The sequence below is a fragment of the Aquarana catesbeiana genome, linkage group LG01, assembly GCF_042186555.1.
Source record: "Aquarana catesbeiana isolate 2022-GZ linkage group LG01, ASM4218655v1, whole genome shotgun sequence".
Taxonomy (NCBI): domain Eukaryota; kingdom Metazoa; phylum Chordata; class Amphibia; order Anura; family Ranidae; genus Aquarana; species Aquarana catesbeiana.
In genome coordinates, this window is record NC_133324.1 from 337,239,809 (window position 1) to 337,266,784 (window position 26,976).

The 26,976-nt window shown below is 44.3% G+C and overlaps 1 protein-coding gene across 1 annotated transcript in view; it reads left to right on the forward strand.

Moving 5' to 3' along the window:
- NFATC4 (nuclear factor of activated T cells 4) overlaps positions 1-26,976 on the forward strand; it is a 144,983-nt gene that overhangs the window by 86,270 nt on the left and 31,737 nt on the right. Inside the window, exons 3-5 of the mRNA XM_073631813.1 lie at positions 13,185-13,347; positions 21,954-22,153; positions 25,548-25,720. Of these exons, the coding sequence (XP_073487914.1) occupies positions 13,185-13,347; positions 21,954-22,153; positions 25,548-25,720 (536 nt within the window). The remainder of the gene's footprint in view (positions 1-13,184; positions 13,348-21,953; positions 22,154-25,547; positions 25,721-26,976) is intronic.

Genomic DNA, 26,976 nt, shown 5'->3' on the forward strand with positions numbered 1-26,976 from the left:
CAAGACAGTAATAAGGGGACTGAGGACAGTAATGGGGGGACTGAGGACAGTTAAGGGGGAGATTCAGGACAGTAATGGACCGGGCTCAAGACAGTAGGGGGGGGGGGGACTGAGGACAGTAATTGGAGGGGCTGAGGACTGTAATGGAGGGACTGAAGACAGTTAAGGGGGACTGTGGACAGTAATGGGAGGCTCAGGACAGTGATAGGGGGAACCGAGGACAGTAACAGAAGGGAATAAGGACAGTTAAGGGGGGAGTTTAGGACAGTAATGGAGGGCTCAGGAAAATAATGGGGGGGGTCGGAGTACAGTAATGGGGGGACTGAGGGAAGTAGTGGATCTACTCAGGACAGTTTTGGGGGTCTGAGTACAAAAATGGGGGACTGAGAATATAGGGGGGGGATCTGAGGACAGTAATGGGAAGCTGAGAACATTATTTGGGTTGTTGAGGACAGTAATGGGAGGGGCTCAGAACAGTAATGGGGAGACTGAGGACAGTAATGTGAGGGGGGAGGGGGCTGAGGATAGTAATGTTAGGATGGGGCTGAGGACAGTAATTGTAAAGGGAAATATCAAGGGGAGTGACTGTGATGTGAAAGGCGGACTGAGGATGCTGATGTAAGAACGGGATTGTGATATGAGACTCGATTCAGATCTGTGCATACATGTCGCTGGTAGGGAAGCCCATTCATTTAATGGGCTGCCCTACCCAAGAGAAACACAGAAAAAGAAGTACCAACCCCTTTTTTTTTTTTTTATCCCACCACATCAACCTGCATGGTGCTGCAGCACCATGTGGTTTGGTGCGTAGAAAATGTGCCGTAGGTGCCTATGTGTGGGGGTGCCATTAAAATGAATGGTACCCCCATGCATCTGCTAAAGTTCAGTGCATTTCTCTGTGGGTCGGGAATGAATGCAATTTCGCACATGTTCTCCAGCCACAGAGATGTGAACCTAGCCTAAAGCCTGATATACATGGGCTGAATAACGTCCGATACTGGGCGGTTCAACAGCAGCCTATCCGGCAGAAGCCAGCCAAATGTCTGGCTTCTGTCGAATGGGAATGCTGGAAAACCAGCAGCCAATCAGCATCTGATCAGTGCTGGCAGCCGGTGGCTGCCAGCCACTAAAATTGCTTACTCAAAAAATTGCATACTATACTAAAATTGCATACTCTTGGTGTGTACCCCACATAAAAGGACTCCGAGGCTGTGATGTGAAGGATCTGACACATAGCATAAACATGCACTTTTGACCTCTGTTGGTGTGGCGGTGCATCCATAAGGGCGTACGGGCAGGGTTTTTTTTTTAAGCACCTGATTAGAGCCATAGACTCTAATAGGCGTCAAAAAAGGTAAACAGCGAGTGCCATGCTTGGAGCTCGTAGTTCACCCAGCTGTGTTAGAAAAGCAAATTAATATTTGCTTTCCTAACACTGAACCGCCTCTCCGCCAATAAGGTGCTCAGGTCTGTTACCTGTCACCTGATTGCCTGAAACGACAGGCGCTGTGACTGGACGCCTATCAGGCATCCAATCATAGGAGAGGATGGGAGAAGAAGACATCGAGGACATGGAGGAGCGGAGAAGCATGGAGGACACCGCCCGTCGCCCGCTGCCCCACCGAGACAGGGTAAGTGTCGCGCAGACGGCAGATGGGGGGGCACAGTGGCGGCATTTGATGGCACAGTGGCGGCATTTGATGGCACAGTGGCGGCATTTGATGGCACAGTGGCAGCGTTTGATGGGCACAGCGGTAGCGTTTGATGGGCACAGCGGTAGCGTTTGATGGGCACAGTGGTAGCGTTTGATGGGCACCATGGCAGCATTTGGGCACAGTGGCTGCGTTTGATGGGCACAGTGGCTGCGTTTGATGGCACAGTGGTAGCATTTGATGGGCACAGTGGCAGCGTTTGGGCACAGTGGCTATGTTTGGGCACAGCGGCGGCATTTGATGGGCACGGTGGCTGCGTTTGATGGGCACGGTGGCTGCGTTTGATGGGGACGGTGGCAGCGTTTGATGGGCACGGCGAGGCTGCAATTGATGGGGATTTTTTTTCATAATTTTGCAGTTTGTTTGCTCCCCCCCAAAAAATTTCGAGCACCAGCCGCCACTGGCCTGTTGGAAGAAAATTGTACTACTGATTGGAATTTAACTTCACCCCTATGATAGGGTCTTCTCTGCATTGTGTCCAAAAACAAATAACAGAACAATTTTGGAATAAATGTTACATTAAGCACACCGCTTCAGTGCACAGATTCGCACACCATTACAGTTGTCATCCATACAACTGAATATTTTTAAAGTTCAGATCACGGTTGACAAAACTCTTTCTCCAGAGCAGAGCTTGTATTTTTAGATAAACGCCTCGGCTGGAGCAGAGCAGGAGCCGTGTTGAAGTTAGAGCAGAGCTGAAATCTAAATAGGCTGAACTCCAGAGCTTGGAGCTGGAACTAATATTCTGCAGCTGCTCCTCTCAATGCTACTTTACATGACTCTCATACATGCAACTAGCATAGGTCAGTATAATATAAACAAGGTATGTGGCGCTACAATAAAATCATATAAGTGCGAAATTGATCAATAATAAAGTGAAATGATGAGTGAATCCAAATGATCAATTTGGATAAGTGCAATGTGGAATAATAAAGTGCAAATGACAAGTGTATCAAAAAGATCGAACGATGTGCATAAAACAATATTCTACTGAATAGATAAATCTTGGAAGGTGCAATAGATGCAATAAGGTGATATCGTGACACACCGAAGCGTGTAATGTCCAAAAACAGCAAAGAAAAATAAACAGGTGATGGATACGATCCAATGAACCGTATAATGTGCCTCCCAGTATCAACGGGGTCAGATCTTCTGATAGTTCAAAAAATAAATAAAGGAAAAATGCAAGTGCAATATGCGATCGATGAGGCGGAAAAGTCTATGTTTGGTCCATCCAATTACGATCCGGAGTGCGCCACCTGTTTCCCCCAGCCTCTCACCTCTAGCAGCGGCCCCCAAGGGCTGAATTGAGCAAGAACCAGCAGTAGGTGCAGTTATCCACAGGCGATCAACCTCCGGTATTCATCACACTGGACACAGGGACACCCGATATCCAGCACGAGGCTACGATCTCCCAAACTCAGCAAATGCAGTTAGGATAGATGGTGAAAGAAAAAGGTGGCTTCATAGTGTAGTATTTTGCATTTAGTATGTTGCATCATGAGTATGCAACTTCTTAGTCTTTTAATCCTATCTATGCTCCAGTTTAAGCTGGTGTCATGACCGTTCCCCTGGAATCTTCCCCTGGAAGATTGAGGACTTGTTTTAAAGTGATTTTACTGTTTGTTCTAAATTATTATTATACAGGATTTATATAGCGCCGACAGTTTACGCAGCGCTTTACAACATTAGGGCAGACAGTACAAGTACAATACAGGAGGAATCAGAGGGCCCTGCTCATTAGAGCTTACAATTTAGGAGGGAGGGAATATGTAAATGCTTTAATGAGCGTGATCTGGGCACAGGTTTACTATAAGCAAGGATAAAGATATCATACTATGAGAAGTGTACCTTAAAGGGAACCTGTAACCTGGCCCATTCAGGAAAAGTGAAAGGTTCAGTTTGCTCATAATATTCATGTAGCATGGTCCCAGGCCTCCTTTGGTCTGAACCTCTAGGGCCAGGGATAGCTAACATCCTTCTGTATGTAGTGGGTTTTGAGGCATAGTGGGTGCAAAGATGGTGAAAGTTATTGGGCGCCAGACGCTTCCTGGATGTAAAAGAGGTTTTATTTCCCTTAACCGTACTTTTTGTATTTTTGGGGACAGTCGTGCAGGGAAAGGCCCCAGCAAGGAGCCACATCTGCCCGTGCAGGCCAGGAATGCTGTCTCCTATGGCAACAGTCTTTAACCGTTCCTAACTCAACGTAACAATTCCTTCAGCTTCACTAAAACTTCTCCTTTGTAGTTCTTCACCACTGAGCTCTCAGTCTTTTACTAGACTCTGAATCCCTTGAGCTCCTCAGATCTTCCTCAAGCGTCACCCCCGTCCCCCGCTTCTCTGCTGGGTCCCTAGCTTGGCACTCTAGATACCTCTCAAGCTTCACCCACGCTGGCCCGCTTGATTCCCAGTTTCCAGATTCTTCACCGTCCCCGATTGGTGAGAATGCTGCTCCGGTCCTAGCTTCAGTTACTCACTGTGGTCCCTGGTAATAAGGCGCAGGAACGTAGCTAAGGGGGGGGGGGGGGTTGGGGGTTTAAAACCCCCCCCAGAGATTCAGTGCAGAAGTAGTAACATTATGTGTGCTTCAACTACATAGCTGCACTCTGCAGGCACTGACTCACACACGCTCTTGTGTGCTGCCTGAGCCTGCTGTTACACCATCCAACCACCAGGGTGCGCCGGCCCGGGCTGTTGGGCTGAGGGAGGCTCTGTCAGCAGGGAGGGGTGGGGCCGGGAGCTCCTTTTGATGCTCTGACCCGGCCCTGATACTCACCCCCCCCCCCCCATGTAGCCTGTATGTGCTCAGAGGCTCGGAGCAGAGAGGGAGCACTGAGAGTGCCTCCCCTGTACATCTGAGAGCCCTGCAATGGACCACTTAGAGCCCCACCCCCAGACCTCTGAGAGCTGGAGGTGAACCCGCTGGCCAGGTAGGTCTTTCTGCCAATAGTTACACACTGCCTGTAGACAGTAGACTCACTCTGGTCATTCCTTGTAGTCGCATCCGCAGTCTCTGGTCATTCCCTGTAGTTGCATCTGCAGTTTCTGGTCATTCCCTGTAGTTGCATCTGCAGTTTCTGGTCATTCCCTGTAGTTGCATCCGCAGTCTCTGGTCATTCCCTGTAGTTGCATCTGCAGTTTCTGGTCATTCCCTGTAGTTGCATCCGCAGTCTCTGGTCATTCCCTGTAGTCGAATCCGCAGTCTCTGGTCATTCCCTGTAGTCGCATCCGCAGTTTCTGGTCATTCCCTGTAGTCGCATCCGCAGTCTCTGATCATTCCCTGTAGTCGCATCCGCAGTCTCTAGTCATTCCCTGTAGTCAAATCCGCAGTCTCTGGTCATTCCTTGTAGTCGAATCCGCAGTCTCTGGTCATTCCCTGTAGTCGCATCCGCAGTCTCTGGTCATTCCTTGTAGTCGAATCCGCAGTCTCTGGTCATTCCCTGTAGTCGAATCCGCAGTTTCTGGTCATTCCCTGTAGTCGCATCCGCAGTCTCTGATCATTTCCTGTAGTCGCATCCGCAGTTTCTGGTCATTCCCTGTAGTCGCATCCGCAGTCTCTGATCATTCCCTGTAGTCGCAAACGCAGTCTCTGGTCATTTCCTGTAGTCACATCTGCAGTCTCTGGTCATTCGATGTAGCCACAGTCTCTGGTCATTCGATGTAGCCACAGTCTCTGGTCATTTCTTGTATTCACAGCCTCTGGTTACTTCCTGTAATTGCAGCCGCAGTCTCTGGTCATTTCCTGTAGTCGCAGACTCTGGTCATTCCTTGTAGTCTCATCCGCAGTCTCTGGTCATTCCTTGTAGTCTCATCCGCAGTCTCTGGTCATTTCCTGTAGTCGCAGTCTCTGGTCATTCCCTGTAGTCGCATCCTTAGTCTCTGGTCATTCCCTGTAGTCGCATCCTTAGTCTGTGGTCATTCCCTGTAGTCGCATCTGCAGTCTCTGGTCATTCCCTGTAGTCACATCCGCAGTCTCTGGTCATACCCTGTAGTCGCATCCGCAGTCTCTGGTCATTCCCTGTAGTCGCATCCCCAGTCTCTGGTCACAGTCTCTGGTCATTTCCTGTAGTTGCATCTGCAGTCTCTGGTCATTTCCTGTAGTTGCATCTGCAGTCTCTGGTCATTTTCTGTAGTTGCATCTGCAGTCTATGGTCATTTCCTGTAGTCTCATCTGCAGTCTATGGTCATTTCCTGTAGTCTCATCTGCAGTCTATGGTCATTTCCTGTAGTCACATCTGCAGTCTATGGTCATTTCCTGTAGTCACATCCGCAGTCTCTGGTCATTTCCTGTAGTCAAAACCGGAGTCTCTGGTCATTTCCTGTAGTCGCATCCACAGTCTCTGATTATCTGTGTATTTGGCTTGTTGCTATTGCTACTGTGATATCAATGGGCAAGTTTAATGGCGGCACCGTGAAGCTAAGCATCAATGTCACAGCAATGTGTAGTCAATTATGCAGCTGCTATGTTCATTTAGAGGTAGGTGGTCAAGGGGTAGTTCTGTTTAATCATCCCCTTTGAGTCCTCGTTCACATTGACTGCAGCTTTGAAATTGTGGAACTTCTACTGAAATCGCATGATTTCAAAGCCGCATGTGAGCACAACTTCAGGTGTGACTTGGAAGACATCTGTGTGGCTTCATGCACAATGTCTATGCAAGTCGCACCTGAAATCACCATAAGTAGTGCACGAACTACGTTTTCAAATCGGTGCGGCATTTGAACATGGCCATTGCCAGCAATAGGGTGTGACTTGTCATGCGATTTGACACAAATCGCACAAGTTTCTCCAATGTGAACGGGGGCTTAGGCCATTCTTATACCCAATCTGTTCATGCCCACTACCCTCTGTGGCATGCTCAACAGATTTTGTTTTTCAACTGTATCCCAGGAGGACTGGAATTTGTCACACGGCTATAATCTCTAGCAACCAATCAGTGAGCGGTAATGATAAGCAGTAATCTATCACTCCCAATCACTGAGCAGTAATGTGCAGTAACCTCTAGCAGCCAATCAGTGAGCAGTAATGATGTGCAGTAACCTCTGGCAATCAATCGGCAAACAGAAATGATGTGCAGTAACCTCTAGCAACTAATTAGTGAGCCATAACATGTGCTGTAACCTCTAGCAGCCAGTCAGTGAGCAGTGATAATTCACTGTAACCTCTGGCAACCAATCACAATTGCTGCCTGATCTGCCACAGTAAACTGATTTTGAAAATGTTTGCCCAGGGTCCATTTAATTTTAAAGAGGGTCCTGGCTCTCGCTGCTCTGCCTCTGCACCTCCAGGCTCCTTTATATGAGATCATGTCTTCTTGACTTGTCCAGCCGCAGCCACCAGGACAGGAGGCAGCCTTGAGCAGAGTGGGAGCGACCGGCACCTACCCGCCCGGAGGTCCTCTCTATTTCCAATGGCTCCGCCTCCTTGCAGTGCGGCTTCCCACCTTTGACTGCCGCTTGGGTGAGGAGCTGGACCCTCAAGGGTGCTGTTAGCCACCAGCCTGCCATGTGGACATAGATGTGGATAATGTTCTGAAGTGCTGCTGTCCGTTGACCCAGTCCAACCCGAGTCGCTAGGTGTGTCCCTCTTTCCCTTGTGTCCTCCTCAGTCAGGCTAGCTTAGAACTGCAGTGCTGAAGAATTTCTTCCAGTCATTCTACTGGTATCTGAGATTGTGGTCACTGCTGGCAAAGTTGGTGATTAAGGCGCTGTACTGAGTCTTCCATAATTGTTGTTTTGTTAGCCTGTTATAGCGATTTGGGATCGTGGGTAGTATATTGCTATGATTCTGCCCGCCACCGCGCCCTGATTCCAAATCACACTGCAATGATGGCAAAACACAGCCCATGTGTTTGTGGTCCATTCATTTTACTGGCACCACAATGTGGTGTCTTTTTGCTGTGATTGTTGAGCGATTTATCAGACAACAAGCATCCAAAGCCACACTGTGTTTTGGTACCACTAAAAATGAATGGAACACAAACCCGTGTGCTACGTTTTGCCAACATTGCAGTGTGATTTGGAAATGTGGAAAGAATCACAGCGATTCTGCCCATGAACCCAAATCGCTACATGTGAACAGTTAGGGCCTAACAGGCTAACACAACAGAAATTATGGAAGACTCGGCCTTAGCAGATTTTATAGGTACAAGGAAGCCCAGGTTTTGTTTAACCGTGTCCCTTAAGACCCTCCCACTATCATGTTTGGCCAAACCCACTTTTTTGCAGAGGCGCACTGCACGTGCCACAGGACACTGCTTCCCTGTCATGCCCCTCATTCTTAACCTTAAATGTTTATAGGTATGTTCTGTATGTGAGGACTCTGCACAGTACCACTTCTCTTGTCTAGTATCCGGGGTTAACAAAAAATCAGTGAGTGTGCCGCCTTCCACAAGATGGTGCCCTTTGCACCTGCCCAGTAAGATTGGCTATTATAGTGCACCACCCTGTGATAGGCAGTCCAATGGCAAAGAGCACTTATCCAACAGGTTTTTTTTTTTCATTTTTCATTCAGCCAGTATTAGGCCTTAGACTGGACAATAGCCAACCTCTCTGGGCAATGTTCATAAATTCTGGAAAAAGGCAAAACTGAAATCCGGTTCGATTTTCAAGAGGATCTGAGAAAATAGAATTAAGGATGTGATTGCTTACTGTGAGCAACACATAGTCTTTCCTTTTTTCCAGTTTTTATGAATTTGGTGCAATTTGTTTTGTTTAAAAATACTTTTACTTAGTACCTGCTGCTGAACCCCACCCCCCCCCCGAGCAAAATATGATCTACGGCCCTGATAAGGTGATTGGTCCCTTTGTGGCGACAGCTTCCCTTCTACCTCCGACCACAACAGGCTCTCCGGCCGGCAGAACCGTCACTTCTGGTTGGACTGCAAGTCACAATCCCAACCCTGCGCTGCTCCCTTGCTTCTGGATAGGCCCTTACACAGCTTAGCAGCCAGACGCCCCCAGGATAGGCCCAATCTCTGGCCTAGCAGCTCGGGGCATTCGACGCACGTCCACCCAGACAGACCTCCAGGTAGCACTGAACCCAGATCACCTGACTCCACCCGAATATATAGGCTCTCCCAGCAGGCCAAGGGATTCAAGAAAACCCCTGCCCATTGGCTGAGATACCCCACATACCCATAAGCTGACCTTGGGTTGCCCTTCTCATATCTAGTACCACCAAGTACCAGGCCACCTAGTGGTAGAAGAGAAAAGTGCCAAATTTAGGGAGAAATCAATAGATCTCTATCAATTAACCAGGATAACTACTCCTGGCAAGCAAATTTGTGAGGAGCTCCCTGCCTAAACTCCAGGGTTCTACATTCACAAGATGTCAGCAGGATATCAGCATGCTGCAGCAGGTCGATTAGGGGAGCTGACAGAGCTCCTCTCAAGTACGTCCGGCCATCTTGACGGTAGCCACGCCCAGCCATATTCACCTTTACTGCTTCTCTGCTGCCCTTTCTTTTTTCTTTGCCGCTGCTTTTGGGTATGGGGGGGATCATGCAAGAACCATCCAAACAAAAGATGTACAAAGCCTTACAGTTCATTTTCTTCTGAACGCAGCCACAGAGTAGAAAAACCCGTTTACCGCCTCTCAAAAAACAATTTATTCGTTTTAGCTCAAATATTGTTATCCTAAAAGGTTCCCTCCAATTTAACAAAAGTACACAGGTCCACTTTAAAATGAGTGACAACCTATTCTGTTTCCCTGTTCCTTTATGGCTACATAGGATGAACGTTAATGCAACATGTTGTTTTGAAATATGTTTATGTATGCATTAAGTTAAAACACCATCTGTGTACAGCATCGCCCCCCCCCCCCCCCCCATTACTTGAGCACCATCTCAATTCAGTGATGTTGCTGAGACAGCAGCGGGGCACCATTGGCTCCCGCTTTTGTCAGTCAGTGAGCCAATAAGGAGAGAGAGGGGTTTAGGGCCGAGCCGCAGCTCCGTGTCTGAATGGACACACAGAGCAGCGGCTGGGCTCAGGTGCCCCCATAGCAAGCTGCGTGCTGTGGGGGCACTTGGCAGGAGGGAGAGGCCAGGAGGGCCGGCAAGGGACCTGAAAAGAGGAGGATCTGGGCTGCACTATGCAAAATCACTGCACAGAGCAGGTAAGTATGACATGTTTGTTATTTTTAAACAAACAAAAAAACTTTAATTTCACTTTAAGACTAGGCTCTGACTAGGCCATGCAAGGACATTCACCTTTTTTTCTCCTTCAACCACTGTGTGGTAATTTTTGCTGTGTGCTTTGGGTCATGTTAGAAGGTAAACCTTCCTCCCATTGACAACTTTCTGGCAGAGGGCAGCAGATTTTCCTCAACAATTTGATGGTATTTTGACCCATCCATTTTTCTTCTATCCTGACAAGTACTCGAGTCCCTGCTGCAGAGAAACACCCCCATATCAGAACATTACCACCTCCATACTTTGCTGTAGCAACAGTGTTATTTGGATGGTGATCTGTATTGGATTTCCGCCAGACATATCGTTTGGTGTTGAGGCTAAATAGTTACATTTTAGTCTCATCTAACGACCTTAAACGCACCTTAAAGATTCTGAGGCCACATGGAAAAATGTGTTATGGTCACATGAGACTAAAATTGAATCATTTGCCCTCAACACTAAACGATATGTCTGTTGGAAATCCAATACATTCAAATAACACCGTTCCTACAGTAAAGCATGGAAGTGGTAATATCCTGTTTTGGGGGTGTTTCTCTGCAGCAGGGACTGGAGCACTTGTCAGGATAGAAGGAAAAATGGATGGGGAAAAATACCCAGTTGTCAATGGGAAGAAGGTTTACCTTTCAACATGACAAAAGCACACAGCAAAAATGACCACACAGTGGTTGAAGGAGAAAAAAGTTGAATGTCCTTGCATGGTTTAGTCAGAGCCCAGACTTAAACCCCGTTGAAAATCTGTGGAATGACTTGAAGACTGCAGTCCAAAAATGGTCACCATCAAATTTAACTGAACTTGAGCAGTTCTGCAAAGAAGAGTGGGCAAATATTGCAAATCCTTGATGTGCAAAGTTAGTAGAGACATATCCCAACAGACTAAAGGCTGTAATTAAAGCAAAAGGTAGTCCAACAAAATACTGACATAAGGGGGGCGGAGGTGATGCCTTTTCCAACTCTGTGATTCTGTTCTTGATTTTTTTTTTTTGTGATATGTTGTCTTTTTCATCCTGTTGCAACAATTGCAACATTATTAACCATTTCAGCTCTGAAAGGTTTTACCCCCTTCTTGACTACGCCATTTTTTGCAATTCCGCGATCGTGCAACGCTGTACTCAAATAAATTTATGACCTTTTTCCCACAAATAGAGCTTTCTTTTGGTGGTATTTGATCACCTCTGCAGGTTTTTATTACGCTATAAACAAAAAAGAGCGACACTTTTGAAAAAAAAAAATATTTTTTTTTTACTTTCTGCTAGAAAACATAGGCAATAATAAAATTTTAAAAAAAATCAATTTTCTTCATCAATTTAGGCCAATTTGTATTTTGCTACATATTTTTGGTAAAAAAAAATCCCAATAAGCATATATTTTTTGGTTATAGCATCTACAAAATATGCAATATTTTTATGGCGTTTTTATTTTTTCTAGTAATGGCGGCAATCAGCGATTTTTAACAGGACTGCGACATTGCAGCGGACAAATTTGACACTAAGTGACACTTTTTGGGGACCCATGACACCAATACAGTGATCAGTGCTAAAAAAAAATGCACTGTCACTGTATAAATGACACTGGCAGGGAAGGGGTTAACATCAGGGGTGATCAAAGGGTTAAGTGTGCTCCTAGGGAGTGCTTTCTAAATGTGGGGGGAATGGATGCACTAGAGGAAAAGAGAGATCCGTATTTCTGCTTAGCAGAAACACAAGATCTCCCTTTTCCTCCCTCACAGAACGACTGTCTCCCTTGTTTACATAGGCAGACCGCCGTTCTGCCTTTCCTCCGAATGATCGGCGGGTCCCAGTGGCCATCGCGACCACCGGACCCGCTGATTGGCTCCCGCTGTGTCGAATCACAGCGGGAGCGGGGCTCCGGTGTGCACAAAATGACATGCAGATACGTGATTTTGCACAGCCAGGCCACCCTGCCACAGTATATATGTGGTGGGCGGTCCGGAAGCAGTTAATCAATATATCCCTTGTGATTGAAATGAAGCTGATCCCCCCCCCCCCCCCCCCCCAAAAAAAATTTAAGGAGACATTTTTAAAAAAAAATGTAAGTAATATAAATGATACAAAAAAAAATGTAAAGCGCCCCCATTCCCCCTGTGCTCACGCACAAATGTGAACGCATACATAGGTCCCGCACGCATATGTAAACGATGATCACATCACACAAGCGAGGTATCACCGCAAGCGACCCTAAACTGGTAAGATGTGAAGTCTTTTTTAAAGCATTGCTTAGGATAATTTAATTTACCATAGTATGTCACCATTCCATGGACATGTGCAACTTTAAAGCGTGAAATGTTCCATATCTGTTTACTCAGGGTAACATTATCTTTTATATTTTAGAAAAATATGGTAAATTGGGTATTACATTGTGTTTTTTTATACATTAAAATTAAAGTGCATTTTATCCTGAAAATGTTGATTTTAAAAATGGCTGCACAAGTTTCTTGCAGCATAAAAAATTACAACTATTATTTTATTCTCCAGGGTCTTTGCGTTCAAAAACTATATAACGTTTGGGGGTTCTATTATTATTATTATACAGGATTTATATAGCGCCAACAGTTTGCGCAGCGCTTTACAATATCGGCGAAGACAGTGCAATTACAATACAATTCAATACAGGAGGGATCAGAGGGCCCTGCTCATTAAGAGTTTACAATCTAGAAGGGAGGGTCAGGTGGAACAAAGGGTAGTAGCTGTGGGTGATGATCAAATGGACAAAATGAAAATACAGTTGTTGGGTGTGGGTAGGATATGGCTTCTCTGAAGAGGAGGGTTTTCAGGGATCTTCTAAAAGCTACTAGAGTAGGAGATAGATGGACAGATTGGGGTAAGGCGTTCCATAGGCTTGGAGAGGCTCTGGAAAAGTCCTGGATTCTCAGAAATTTTCTAGCAAAAAAATGCTGATTTTAACATGTATACCCAAAAATGTTTGGTCTGACATTTTTAACAGAGTCTGTGTTCCTGCTGGGGAGGTTCACCCTCTCTATTTGTCATTGTGACCACTGACTCCAGAGTTATCACCAGAATAAGAGGTGAGGGGACATCTTCAATGGAAACAACTTTTCTGGAGACAACTATCTACGAGAGATTTGTTTCCATCACTTTGTAGAACTTTCCTCTCACTTCAAGTTGCTGAACAGAAGGTGAGGGTAAGTCTTTGCAGCAGGACAAAATTGTTGGCACTCCTTTTATGTGCATAGTGCTTGGCCTTTTTTTTATTTGATGGCATATAAACTTCAATGCATGAACATGTGACTTTTATTCAGGTCATCCTCTCTACCACCTCTGGACTGGCCACTGCCCAACCAGTTTGAAGGTTTGGAATTGAGAATAGAAGTCCAACCAAGAACCCATCACCGAGCGCATTATGAAACAGAAGGGAGCAGAGGGGCAGTGAAAGCTTCACCAGGGGGACATCCTGTTGTCAAGGTAAGAGTTACATAATACAGGCGATTTACTCTTTCTTTTACTATTGTAAGAATATATAATTAATAAAGCTGTCTTTTGATTGCATAAATTGGCAGGAATATGTCTGTACATACTGTACATATTATGCAAAGCTATGTGAACTTTAAAAGTCTGTGCTTTTGAAAGTATGCGTTTACTATATGTTGTGTAATAGTGCTGTGTCATGCTTGATGGCACATGAAATATTGAAACCATTTCCTCCAATCTTCCTCATTTGGAGTGAACACTGTAGAATAGGCACCGAAGCATGAGGCTCGCCAAGGAAGGCACAATGCATCAAAATAAAATAACTGTAAAAAATGGCAATTTCAAATTCAGAACTATGTTGGACTATTAACAAAGCAAAGATAAAGTGCAAAGAGCATTCATCTAAACAATCCTTTACCTAAGCAAGGTAATATAGAAGATGCAAAAAAACAACACAAGGAATATAATACATACTGCTTAATGCCTAAATAGAAAAAAAGATCACATTTATTTTAATAAAGTATGAAAATGACCCTGTCAGAATCTACAAAAATCCAGCTAAAATTTTCCTGCAATAGAAGAAGTAGTATACATATATTACCTTTTCATTGGCCTGTGCCTCCTACCTGTTCCAGCACTGCAGCCTTTAACAGGCTCTTCTAGAAGTGCCCCCACCATGCACCGCGGTTTCATCCCTACAGGATGCAGCAATGATATTAGGGTGGAAGAGTGAAGCCACATGAATCTGGGTCTCATCTTTCTAAAGCTGGCCATACATACCATATATACTCGAGTATAAGCTAAGTTTTTCAGCACATTTTTTTGTGATGAAAGTGCCCCCCTCAGCTTATACTGGAGTCAATCGCTTTTCTGCAGCAAAAAATGTCATTTTCCGAACTGAATTTGGGGCCTCGTATTTCGGGTCCCCTTGGTGCTAGGAACCCCAAATTTGGTGTGCAAACCCAGTTGAACTAGTACCACAATATATCCAAAAGCTGGGGTTCTTAGCACCAAGAGGCCCCGAGATACGGGGCCCCAAAATCAGTTCGGGAAATGTCATTCTCTGCTGCAGAAAAGTGCTTGACATTTTCTGAACCAACTTTGGGGCCCCGTATCTCGGGGACATGGCGCTAGAAACCCCAACTTTGGATATGTTGTAGTGCTAGTTCCTCTGGGTTTGCACACCAACTTTGGAGTTCCTAGCACCAAGTGACCCCAGGATATGGGGCCCCAAAGTCGGTTCGGAAAATGTCATTCTCTGCTGCAGAAGTGTGCTTGACATTTTCTGAACCGAATTTTGGGCCCTGTATCTCAGGGCCACTTGGTGCTAGGAACCCTATCTTAATGTATATATTATGGTGCTAGTTCCACTGGGTTTGCACACCAAATTTAGGGTGCCTAGCACTAAGTGGCCCCGAGATACGGGGCCCTAAAATCAGTCAACTGTGTTCATCTGCAGCAATGTAATTTCGGGACCCTTTGGGTCCAGAGACCCCAAATTTTGGCTGCAGCTAGGGGACATCTAGGAACCCTTAACTACAGAGTTTGAAGTTCGGGGGACCTATGGCTGCAAATGGGCACAGTGAGGCATGCAAATGGGCACAGTGAGGCATGCAAATGGGCACAGTGAGGCTGCAAATGGGCATTGTTGACCCTCTTTTCCACTTACAGTAGCTGCGCATTTCTCACCCTAGGCTTATACTCGAGTCAATACGTTTTCCCAGTTTTTTGTTGTAAAATTAGGTGCCTCGGCTTATATTCGGGTCGACTTATACTCGAGTATATACGGAAGATTGAAATTCAGCCAGTTCGGCAGGGAGCATCCGAAATCGATCCATGTATGGGCAGGCTGATAGTATCCATTTTGATCAATTGATCGACTTGGGTACAACCAGCCTGTCGTATTTTATACATGCAGTTAGTACCGACAGCTATAGCTGCTAACAGTAATCATTGTGTTCTGTTGACCGGGAAGGCTCCCCACACCCCCTCTGCCAGTCTGCCAGCAGGGGAATGAAGTGATTTTCTTTTCTTTCATCCGTGGTGGTAGAAAAGAAAATCAAATCATCTATGGGATGTTTAAATCCCCACTGGATGACAGTTCTATGTTGCCAAAACAACTTCTTACCTGGTACCCGAGCATGAAGAAGGCATGAGAACCACTCGTGTGTATGCATTTATGCTTGAGCTACTGGGTTCTGTAAATAGCAGGCTTCTTACAACAAAGGAGACCCAGAAAGACATGTGAAAAGATCCTAAAACTCCACCTGGAGAAAGGATCACACACATTTTAAATGAGATATTGATATTTGCCTGACTAGAAAAAAAATAAAACAAATAAAAATGTATTTTCTAGTCCAAAAGATAAAGAAAATGGAAAAAGGGATTATATATATTCTCTTTCAGTAGCTGTGAATAGTTTGCAGTATGGTAAAACCATAGCAGTAAACTGACGTCACATATCCAGAGGGCCCAGCTAGTACTGTGGTTAGGGGACAGGCTGTAGTTCTGTAGAGCTCATTGGGTGACTAGATGTTTCCCAGCTGTTTTCCTGTCCTCTCAGCTTTCCCACGCTGGCTGTCTTCCTTAGGCTAAAGGATCTCTCACTGATGTTCCGTGTCTTCCTGTATCTGTACATTTCCCGAGTGTTGGTTTACTAAAGGAGTCATTTCACCCTAGTCTCCATTTACTTCAAATTCCCAATCAGGTTAAAGAGACTTTTAAAACACAGAAGATTTGCCTGAAACTGATTGGCAGTTTGAAAAGAAACAAGAATCTGACGAATTATTACTTTTTGTAAATCAGCTGTCTATTTATGGAATCTGCCATCATCTAAATATTTCTTGAGGCAAAGATTCACTAAGTTGACATCAGCGTCCAAATATTACAGTGTAATACAAAAGTTGGATACAGTGTCCAGGCACGGAGAAGCGTTGAGCCCTCTGGACAGATCTTATCAGATCCTATGCAGCCTTGTGCAAATCTGCTATCAGATTAAATAAAAGCCAAGCCAATCAATACGGCGTGAATGTAAAAGTAGTCTGTACTGGGAGATATTGTAGGCCACCATTGCTAAACTACTTTGGAAAATGCTTGCTTCTTGACTGTCTCTGGCTTCTGAGTTTCTGACCCAGTAGTAAGAGAGATTAAGGCTGGTTCACACAATAAGTTCTGCATTTCAGATGCATTTCTGTATGCGTGTTCCTGATGTGCTTTTGATGCATTCTGGTGCCTTTTTTATGCGTTTTTTGATGCATTCCGGTGCATTTCTTTGCCCTCTTTTTTTACTTCATCTCAATTGAGGACATATGCATTCCGGTGCATTTTTGATCACTTTTGCTGCATTCCAGATGGGTTCCAAACAGAAAAAATTTAACATGTTCTACTTTCGTTGCCTGCATTGGAAAGCACTGCACTGGTATGAACTAGGGCCATTAGAATCCATATTAAATGGTGACCATGTGTTTTTGATGCAGAATAAAAAAGCAATGGACTGCATTTGGTTTGAACCAGCCCTTTGAAAAAAATTACATCTTCTAGATTGGTGATCTAGAAAGTATAGAAGTTATTGGATCAGCTTGACAGCCAGGTAACTAGCATTTTCTACAGCAGAAGTCAGGCATGGCAGCCCTTATATTCTCTCAGTAGAGGTTTCCATTAACAAATCAACACACTGTTTGCAGTCTCTGTGGAAACCATAATATAATGTGTAACCACTGTGGGAAGAATGTTGACAAATTGTGTAAAGATAGCAGAGATGGCTTTTGGGAGGCGTTATGCAAATATCAAAATGTGTTGATGGGTGGATGTCGGTGTGGAGGAGTAGGGGTTTCTAGGCAGACTGCATTATTAGTATTATTCTTATTATTATTATATAGGATTTATATAGCGCCAACAATTTGGGCAGTGCTTGACGTTAGGGCAGACAGTACAGTTACAATACAATTCAATACAGGAGGAATCAGAGGGCCCTGCTTGTTAGAGCTTTCAATCCAGAAAAGAGGGTCAAGTGATACAAAAGATAACACACAGTGGTGTAGTGGGTAGCACTCTTGCCTAGCAGTAAAAAGGGTCGCTGGTTCGAATCCCAAACACAACACTACCTGCCTGGAGTTTGCATGTTCTCCCTGTGCCTGCATGGGTTTCCTCCGGGTACTCTGGTTTCCTCCCACAATCCAAAGACATGCTGGTAGGTTAATTGGCTTCTGTCTAAATTGTCCCTAGTATATGAATGTGAGTTAGGGACCTTAGATTGTAAGCTCCTTGAGGGTAGGGACTAATGTGAATGTACAATGTATATGTAAAGCGCTGCGTAAATTGACAGTGCTATATAAGTACCAATAATAATAACAACTGTGGGTGATGAACAGATAAAGAATATGAAAGTACAGTTGTTAGGTGGAAGTAGGATAGGCTTCTCTGTAGAGAAAAGTTTTCAGGGATCGCCTAAAAGTGGCTAGAGTTGAAGATAGTTGGACAGATTGGGGTAGGGAATTCCAAAGGATGGGTGAGGCACTGGAGAAGTCCTGGAGGAGAGCATGTGATGAGGTGACAAGGAGCTAGAGTGCCGGAGGTCTTGGGAGAAACAAATAAGATGATTTGGTTGGTATTTTGAAATGTAGCTGGGTAGGGATGAGCTGTGGTGTTTGCCCATTCGCCAAACAGCGAATATTATGGGGCATTCAAGGCAAATATGAGCGCCGCGGAACGCCCCATGATGCACTGCGAGATCACAGTGCATTGATGTCTGATGATTGGCCAAAGCAATTAGTTAGTGGCAGTGTATTTAATATATATAAATATATAGTGTAGACTCTATATTCAGTCAGTGCAGGCAGTGTAGTATATATAACACAGTTTAAAAGTTAAAGGGAAACCCTGCACCAAAATTAAAAAACAAAAATGGTGTTGGGTTCCCCCCAAAATCCATACCAGGTCCTTCAGGTTTGGTATGAATTTTAAGAGGAACCCAGCGCAAAAATCTAAAAACAAAAAAATGGCACGGGGTCCCCCCCAAATCCATACCAGACCCTTATCCGAGCAAGCAGCCATGGCAAGCCAGGAAAGGGGGAGACGAGCGAGTGACCACTCTGAACCATACCAGGCCGCTTGCCCTCAACATAGGGAGGGTGCTTTGGGGTCCACCTAAAGCACCTTGTCCCCATATTGATGTGGACAAGGGCCTCATCCTCACAACCCTTGCCTGGTGGTTGTGGGGGACTGTGGGTGGGGGGTTTATCTGAGTCTGGAAGCCCCCAGATCCCGCCCCCCCATGTGAATGGGTAGGGGTACATTGTACCCCTACCCATTGACCAAAAAAAGTGTCAAAAAAGTAAAAACGACAGGAGACAGTTTTGGACAATTCCTTTATTAAAAAAAAATTAATTTTGAGGGCAAGCGGCCTTGTATGGTTCGGGGGGGGGGGGTTTCAATTGTTTTTTTCAATTGTTGTTTTATCTATATTGCTTGGGAGCCGATAATACATTACAGCCGCGATTTTAAATGACATTTTTTTCTTTAGAAATGTCATTTTGCTGTGGTACTGTACTAAACATCGGAAAGATGTGCTACTTTACAAGCAGACTAAGGGGATTTCATTTTTCATTTATTTCATTTTTATTGTTTCACTTTAAGCATTATTAAAATCACTGCTCCTGAAAAATCTAGTTGGTTTTTAAAACTTTTTTGCATTGATACATGTCCCCTGGGGCAGTACCCGGGTTCCCATACACTTTTTATTGCAATAATTTGCATATAAGCCTTTAATATGAGCACTTTTGATTTTTCATGTTCGTGTCCAATAGACTTTTTAATAGGGTTCGCATGTTCGCACAAATTTTTTGTCTGTTTGCATGTTCCGGTGTGAACTGGACCGCAGGGTGTTCGGCTCATCCCTATAGCTGGGGGAAGAGTTGTGGATGGCTTTGTAAGTTATTGTGGGTATTTTGCATTTAATTAGGTGAGTAATAGGGTGAGTGGCAGCCAATGGAGGGATTGTCAGAGAGGGGTAGCAGATGTTGAGCGGTTTGTAAGGTGGATGAGTCTGGCAGCAGCATTCATGATAAACTGAAGGGGGTATAACCTATTTAAAGGTAAGCCAATGAGGAGGGAGGGCAAGAGATAACCAGGGAGTGAATTAGGGGCTTTGTGGTATCATTTGTTAGGAAGAGATGCATTTTGGAGATGTTGCAGAGGTTGAGGTGGCAAGCTTTGGAAAGTGGTTGGATGTGCTGACAAAAGAAGAGTTCAGAGTCCAGGACAACACCTAGCACCTTGGCATGCTGAAATGGGTTGATGGCTGTGGCATTGTTCTTGACAGAGAAATCAGGAGAAGGGGCACAAGTGGGAGGAAATATTATGAGTTTGGTTTTGGACAGCTTGAGTTTGAGGAAGTGGTGTTACTTCCAGACTGATATGTTGGTTAGTAAATTAGTGATGCATGAGGAGAGAGGAGACTAATGACGTGAGCTGAGTTGTGGAGAAATAGAGTTGGGTGTGGCCAGCATAGAAATGATATTGAAAGCCATGGGAGGCTATCAGCTCACCCAGGGATGATGTGTAGATTAAAAATAGGAGAGGTCCAGGAACAGAACCTTGGGGGACCACAATGGATAAAGGAAGAGGAGAGGAGGAAGCAGAATTGTAAAAAACACTGAAGGTGCGGCGGGATAGCTAGGATGATAGCCAGCTAAGTGCACAGTCACGGAGACCAAAGGAGTAAAGTTTTTTGAGGAAGAGGAGGGGTGGGTCAACCGTATCAAAGGCATGGAGTTTGCCCTATGTAATCATAGGTGTGTGCAGCCTATTGTTTTAGAGTGTGCATCCCAAAGCTCTAACACACATGCGTGTGTGTATATGTATATGTATATATATATATATATATGTGTGTATATATGTATGTATATGTATGTATATATATATATATATATATATATATATATATATATATATATATATATATATATATATATATATATATATATATATATATATATATATATAGTGTGTGTGTATACTGAATATACAAAAATCAAGACGTGGACAGGGCCAGTCAATCACTGTGTTCATTAAGAAAAGGAAGGGGCTGGTAACTGACATATTTGCTGGCCCCTTCCCAGCTCTCCACCCTGAAACAATCCTCCCCTGCAGCCAGCGGGAGAGAGGGGAAACCAGCACCGCTGTAGGGGGAGGGGGGAACCAGGGGAGCACACAGGGGGGCCTTGGCAGCAGAAAGCAGAGGAATAGGCATGGGGGGCAGAGGGTGCAGCATATACTGGAATCAATCCCCTGAATTTTCCTCCAGTAGCAGCTGAATTGCGATGGGAGGGAGAGGAGGAGAAGCCTACTTTTAACTGCTACCGGAGGAAAATGCAGAACGATTGCAAATGCCACCCCCCGCTCTCCCACATTTCCAGGTTCCAAGGGTTGGCAAGGAAGGATCGCTGTCTACCCATCACCTGACCATGATCGATGGGTAGATCGCGATCGATAGGTTGCTGACCCCGGATTAGGGTGTTCCCAGGCACATTCAGCACACGCCTATGGCCCACATATGAACTGAAATACAGTGAATGAAAGGGGTAGGTCAGGGACAGAATGGCTGGGGGGAAAAGTGCTGGAAGATGCTGGATGTCTTCCAGCCAACAATTTGAGGCTGGATGTGCTGCAGCTTTTATTGCACAATGTGAGAAGATTGCAGTGTGCATTGAAATCGAAGTAAGCAATTACAATACAGGAGGTAGTCTGTACAACTGTGCAAGACTGGAGGTAAGGCTAGAATTCATCTTTAAGAATATGCATTCAGCTACTTGCTTGAGATCAGTTTGTCAGACAGTAGATCACATAATTGAAATACATATTTGTAAAATTTTAGTCATGATTTGTAAATGTCTGTTTTTCACACACCTCTGCCACACTGCATAGCCAGCCAAATCACCTCACATTTTCCAATTTGGCATCTTCTGATACATAAAACAGTTGCTTAGAAATATTTCCACTTTATTTGTCTGGAGTTCTGCTTTAATCAAGTTCTATTGCACTAACATTATGCAACTCTGAAAAAAATCCTGAGAATGTTTATTCACATCTGCCTCCATCCCAGTGCAATTTGCCATCCAATTTTCCTGCCACAGACAGAAAAATACACACTTCAAGGCCAGTTTGGTGAGAAGCCCAATAACCTACCGGCATGTTTTGGATTGTTGGAGGAAACCAAAGCACCCAGAGGAAACCCACATGAACACATGGAACGTATACAAAGTCCACACAGACAGCAGCCTGGTTGGAATCAATCACAAAGCTCCAGCTCTACAAGACATCAATGCTAACCACTAGGAAAGATTAGCTGATGGGATCTTTTCTACCACTTTTTATAAGATGACCAAATTCTTGCATTTTTAGTCTACATATGAAATCTTGCAGGAAAACAGGGTTGTATTTCCACTTTGCACAGCAGTTATGAAATTAAACAAAAATTAACATCTGTGCCTCTAAAATTCTATATGAAAGGGATTTTTTCAAGGTACTTGAAGAGGTTATAGTTAAGTTGATAAGTTTGCATACACATGGAAATTTATGTTGTCCTATTTGGTCCTCTTCAGCTCGTGGGATACAATGAGAAGCCACTGACCCTCCAGATGTTTATTGGAACAGCGGATGAGCGTAACCTGAGACCTCACGCCTTTTACCAAGTTCATCGCATAACAGGAAAGATGGTGGCTACACCCAGCTATGAAGCTCTTGTAGCAAGCACCAAAGTTCTGGAGATGTCTCTTCTGCCTGAAAACAACATGTGTGCCAAGTAAGATGCATGGCAACATACAGTAGAAACACTGGATTTCTGAAAACACATCTATTTGTGGAATAACCCTAATGAAGGTTCCTTGATCTATGGGGAAGGGAAGCCCTCCCTACTGAAAGCAAGCCAAGGTGATGGGTGGTCCTACCGTAAATGGAACCCCAACACCTGTTTTTATTTGAGTAATTATGCAACAATAATGCATCACCCCCTATAAATGACAGAAAAAGTAAGGTAAATAAGTGGGACTTTATTTATGCTGCTGGGAGTGAGATTGCACATTTGGGATACATTTAAAGCCAAGCAAGTTTTATAGTTACATTAAAAACAATAGAGCAGACATAAGAATGGTAGAGATAGGATAAATGGTCTACGTGTTTCACGTGGTGTATGACCGGTCCTACCAGATAAATATTTGCCATCTGAGAGGACCGGTCGTATACCCCATTTAGATGGGAAAGCAGCCTTTTTTGGAAATTTATATATTCCATCAGGAGTGAGAATGCTAATTTGGGATACAATTAAAATCAAGCAAGTTTTATAGCTATATTAAAAACAATAAAGAAGGCATAACAACAGTAGAGATAGGATAAATGGTCTACACGTTTCACGTGATGTATTACTGGTCTTCTCAAATAGAATTTTACTATCTGAGAGGACCGGTCATATACCCCATTTAGATGGGAAAGCAGACTTTTTTGGGACTCTATATAAGCTCCCGGGAGTGAGAATGCAAATTTGAGCTACAATTAAAATCAAACAAGTTTTATAGTTACATTAAAAACAATAGAGAAGGCATAACAATGGTAGAGTTAAGATAACTTGGATTTTATCTGAGCATCTTTGTCTAGTGTCCTCCCACGGGATGGTGGGCGCTCTCCACCTGTCCCCTTAGTGGGGAGTTATTTGCATACTGCAGTGCACGATCAATGGTGATTGAACGTCTTTGTAAAAATAGAAGAGATGATCCTGATGAAGCAGAAAGCTCTGCAAAATGTGTGGACCGTTTATATTATCTCAACCATTGTTATGCCTTCTCTATTGTTTTTAATGTCACTAATATATATGCTTAGGGACAATTTTACACTTGACTTCTTTGTATTAAAACTCGCTTGATTTTAATCATATCCCATATTTGTTTTCTCACTCCTGGTGTCATATATAAAGTCCCGCTTATTTACCTTACTTTTTTAGTTCACTGTTTCGCTTGCCTTCCCAGCTTTATTGGTTAATTTTACCTTTCAAGAGTTTAAAGTAGAATTCCAGGTATAGATATTTTATACATAGTTTCACTCGTCCAGTTTGAAAAAATGTAACTACGTACAGCATACTTGCCCTATGTCCCTGGAAGTTAAAAATCATTGAAGCAGTTACTGTTTCTTCAATGATCTTCACTTGCTTCTGGGTCCTGTGCCGAGTGGCTGCCCTGCTGCCCTGCTACATTGTGGACACAGGTATTCAGTCGCTTGGCACAGTGCCATTTAGAGAATGCTTTGCATTTTCTGAACAAATGCAAAGCCTTCTCTGATTGGATGAGGTGGAGAGTGTGATGTCACCACCCAACCTCGTACATTTAGAGAAGGCTTTGCATCCATTCAGAAAATACAAAGCATTCTCTGAATGGCACTGTGCCGAGCGGCTGAACACCTGTGTCCACAATGCAGCAGGGCAGCTGCTTGGCAGGGGACCCAGAAGCAAGAGGAGATCACTTTAGTGGCTGTGTCTACTTCAGCTAGGGGTTGATAAGGGTTGATTTACTAAAACTGTAGAGTGCAAAATCTAGTGCAGCTCTGCATAAAAACCGCATCAGCTTCCAGGTTTTATTGTCAAAGCTTAAATGAACAAGCTGAAGTTAGAAGCCGATTGGCTACCATGCACAGCTGCACCAGATTTTGCACACTCCAGTTTTAGTAAATCCACCCCATGGTTACAATGGTCCAAGCTGGGCTGATATAGCTATGAATTAAATATCCATACCTGGAATTCCTGTGTGTAACTTGTGGTTAAGGGCTTATGCACAAAGACACATTTCTCCTTACAGGAATACCATGCTGTGTATTTTGTTGCCTGGGAGCCCTTGGTGCTTTCTACAGCAGCCCATTGACATGAATGGGTGCAGGCAGCTGTATGCAGCTTGTTTAGGCTGTAAGAGGGAATGTGTGCATGAACCCTAAAGCTTAATGCACACTATTCGTTTTTTTCGTTCAACCCAGCGGCTGAATGAAAAAAACCTGAAAGCTCAGGAGGAGCCGCTGTACTAACTATGCAATGTTAGTACATCGATCTCCCCCAGCTGAGCTATTGTGTTTTGACAGGGGGGACAGCCCCCCTCCGCCAGAACACTCGGCTGAGAGCGCTGACTTGATGTTGATTGGGAGACCTTTTTTGGTCATGCCCCTTTGACAGAAGCCAGCCAGCTGGCCGGCTTCTGTCTAACTGGCTGCCATACACACAGGCCAAACGTCAGCCAGTTTCTATTGAATCAGCCAATGCCGCCCAATATTTGGCCCGTGAGTACGGCCCTTTAGACAGGCATTTCACCTATTATGATTAGGTGCTCACTGCTTATCTGCAACCAATACAGAGTTCCTGATGAAGTGCATCTAAAGGCAAAACCTTTAATTTTGGATAGAGTGGTTAGAAAACCTCAGTTTTTTTTTTTTTTGTTTTTTTTTTCTTTAGGATATTTGCCTTCTCTTTGTCGTGGTAACTATTGTCACTAGGACTGTAAATTAAGGAAAATCCAAAATTTGTAGTTGCTACCAGAACAGGAATAGAGGTGGAAATCTTCCAATAGGCACATTTCTTTCTGTGACAACTGCCTATGTGGGGACTTTGTACAGATTTTTTTCCTACTGTCTACAGGACAGTAAGTAAGTAATAGAAAATGTCTGGAATGGGACACGGATGGAAAAAAAAAAATCTGACAGGGTTTTAACGCTTTTCTACTCAAAAATGAAAGTTTTGGCTTTAGATGCACTTTAAACAATATGTTGGCTTGCTTGTATGTTGCAATAAAAGTTTCTGTTGTTGCCAATAAAGCTGTTACCTTGTTCTTCCTACACAAAGTGTTGCTATCTAGTGTTGCTATCTGTTGAGGAAGGCCAATACAGTAATTTTGAGGACTACAAATTTGTGGATTCTTATGCCTATGCCTCTCAGCTTTCATGACCATAATGACCACACGTGTATAAAAAATATCAGCTATTTTAGACTGAAAAATGTGTTTTTTACAAAAAGTGTCTGAGAGAAGAACTTCCTGTGATACGTAAAGCAACCAATAAAAGGAATGAGTGGTTACTGTGAGCATCAGAGACAGATCTTTTTTCAGATACTTCTCTAAATATGTGTTTTGTTGTGATGCAGTAAATGTCTGATAAAAATGTCTATGTTCCAGTATAGACTGCGCTGGAATTCTAAAGCTTCGAAATTCAGATATTGAGCTCCGGAAGGGTGAGACAGACATTGGCCGAAAGAACACACGCGTTCGACTTGTGTTTCGTGTGCACATTCCGCAGGGTGGTGGGAAAGGTGTCTCTCTACAAGTAGCATCTATACCTATAGAGTGCTGTAAGTAAAACTAAAGATATTGCATTACAAGTCTCTATGTGCCGGTATTCTTAAAATCTGTAACCATACCAGCTTTACCGTAGGTCCATGAATACAACCTGTACAACAAGGAAGCATTCTATATACATACAGAAATAGGGTTCTACAAGTATGATTATTAGTGTTTGTGAACAGACTTATTTTATGGAACAAGCACAAATGATTACATATGTGCCACATACTTCACATGTGTCCAATTATTCTCATAGTTAAAGACCTCCATCCGGAGAGAAGATGAAAAGTCCATAATGTTGGTCAGGTATTAATAGCAGGAGAGTGCAACAGGGGAAGTCTGGAAGAAAGCAGCTCTAGAAGAGGTTGGAGGGAGGGCGCTGACAGTGCCATAACGGTTCTGAAAATTATGCTACCTCCTATACCACACACCCTGCTTCCCCAAACGCTGCTATCCTACAGGCATGTTCTGGCCATCAGGACTACCGGGAGATTCCCGGTGGTCCGATGGCCCAGTGGGCCAGTCAGGTGTGGTCCTGAAGCCGCTCCTCTCTGACAGTGAGTGATTGCAATTTCACTCCTGTCAGGAGGAGCAGCTTCCGTCATATGCTGGAGAGAACATTAGGCGTTATGCTCCCTCCAGCCTGCAGGGGGAGATAGACCAACGGCAGACTTTCCTTCCTCTCTCCCCTTATCACTTGTTATCATATGACTGGAGAGAGGAACGAGAAGCTGCCTTCAAAACTGTGAAGGGGACTGCTGATGGGGGCTCTCTGATGTGAAGGGAGCTGCTGGTGGGGACTCTCTGATGGGGACTCTGATGTGAAGTGGGCTGCTGTTTGGTACTCTCTGTGAAGGGAGCTGCTGATTGGGACACTCTGATGTAAGGGGGATGCTTTTGGGGACACTCTGATGTAAGGGGGATGCTGTTAGGGACACTTTGATGTAAGGGGGATGCTATTGGGGACACTCTGATGTAAGGGGGACGCTGTTGGGGACACTCTGATGTAAGGGGGACGCTGTTGGAGACACTCTGATGTAAGGGGGACGCTGTTGGGGACACTCTGATGTAAGGGGGATGCTGTTGGGGACACTTAAAATTAAAGTGGGCTGGTCATGAGGAAGTCCAGAGCCACATTTTTGTCCCAGTCCAGCCCTGCTATCCTAGGCCACGTTTACCATGTACTGCATTATAGTTATAATATAAGCTTGACCAGAGATCCTGGGTTTTCCAGATACAGGAACGTTTTGATGTGCGAAGCACT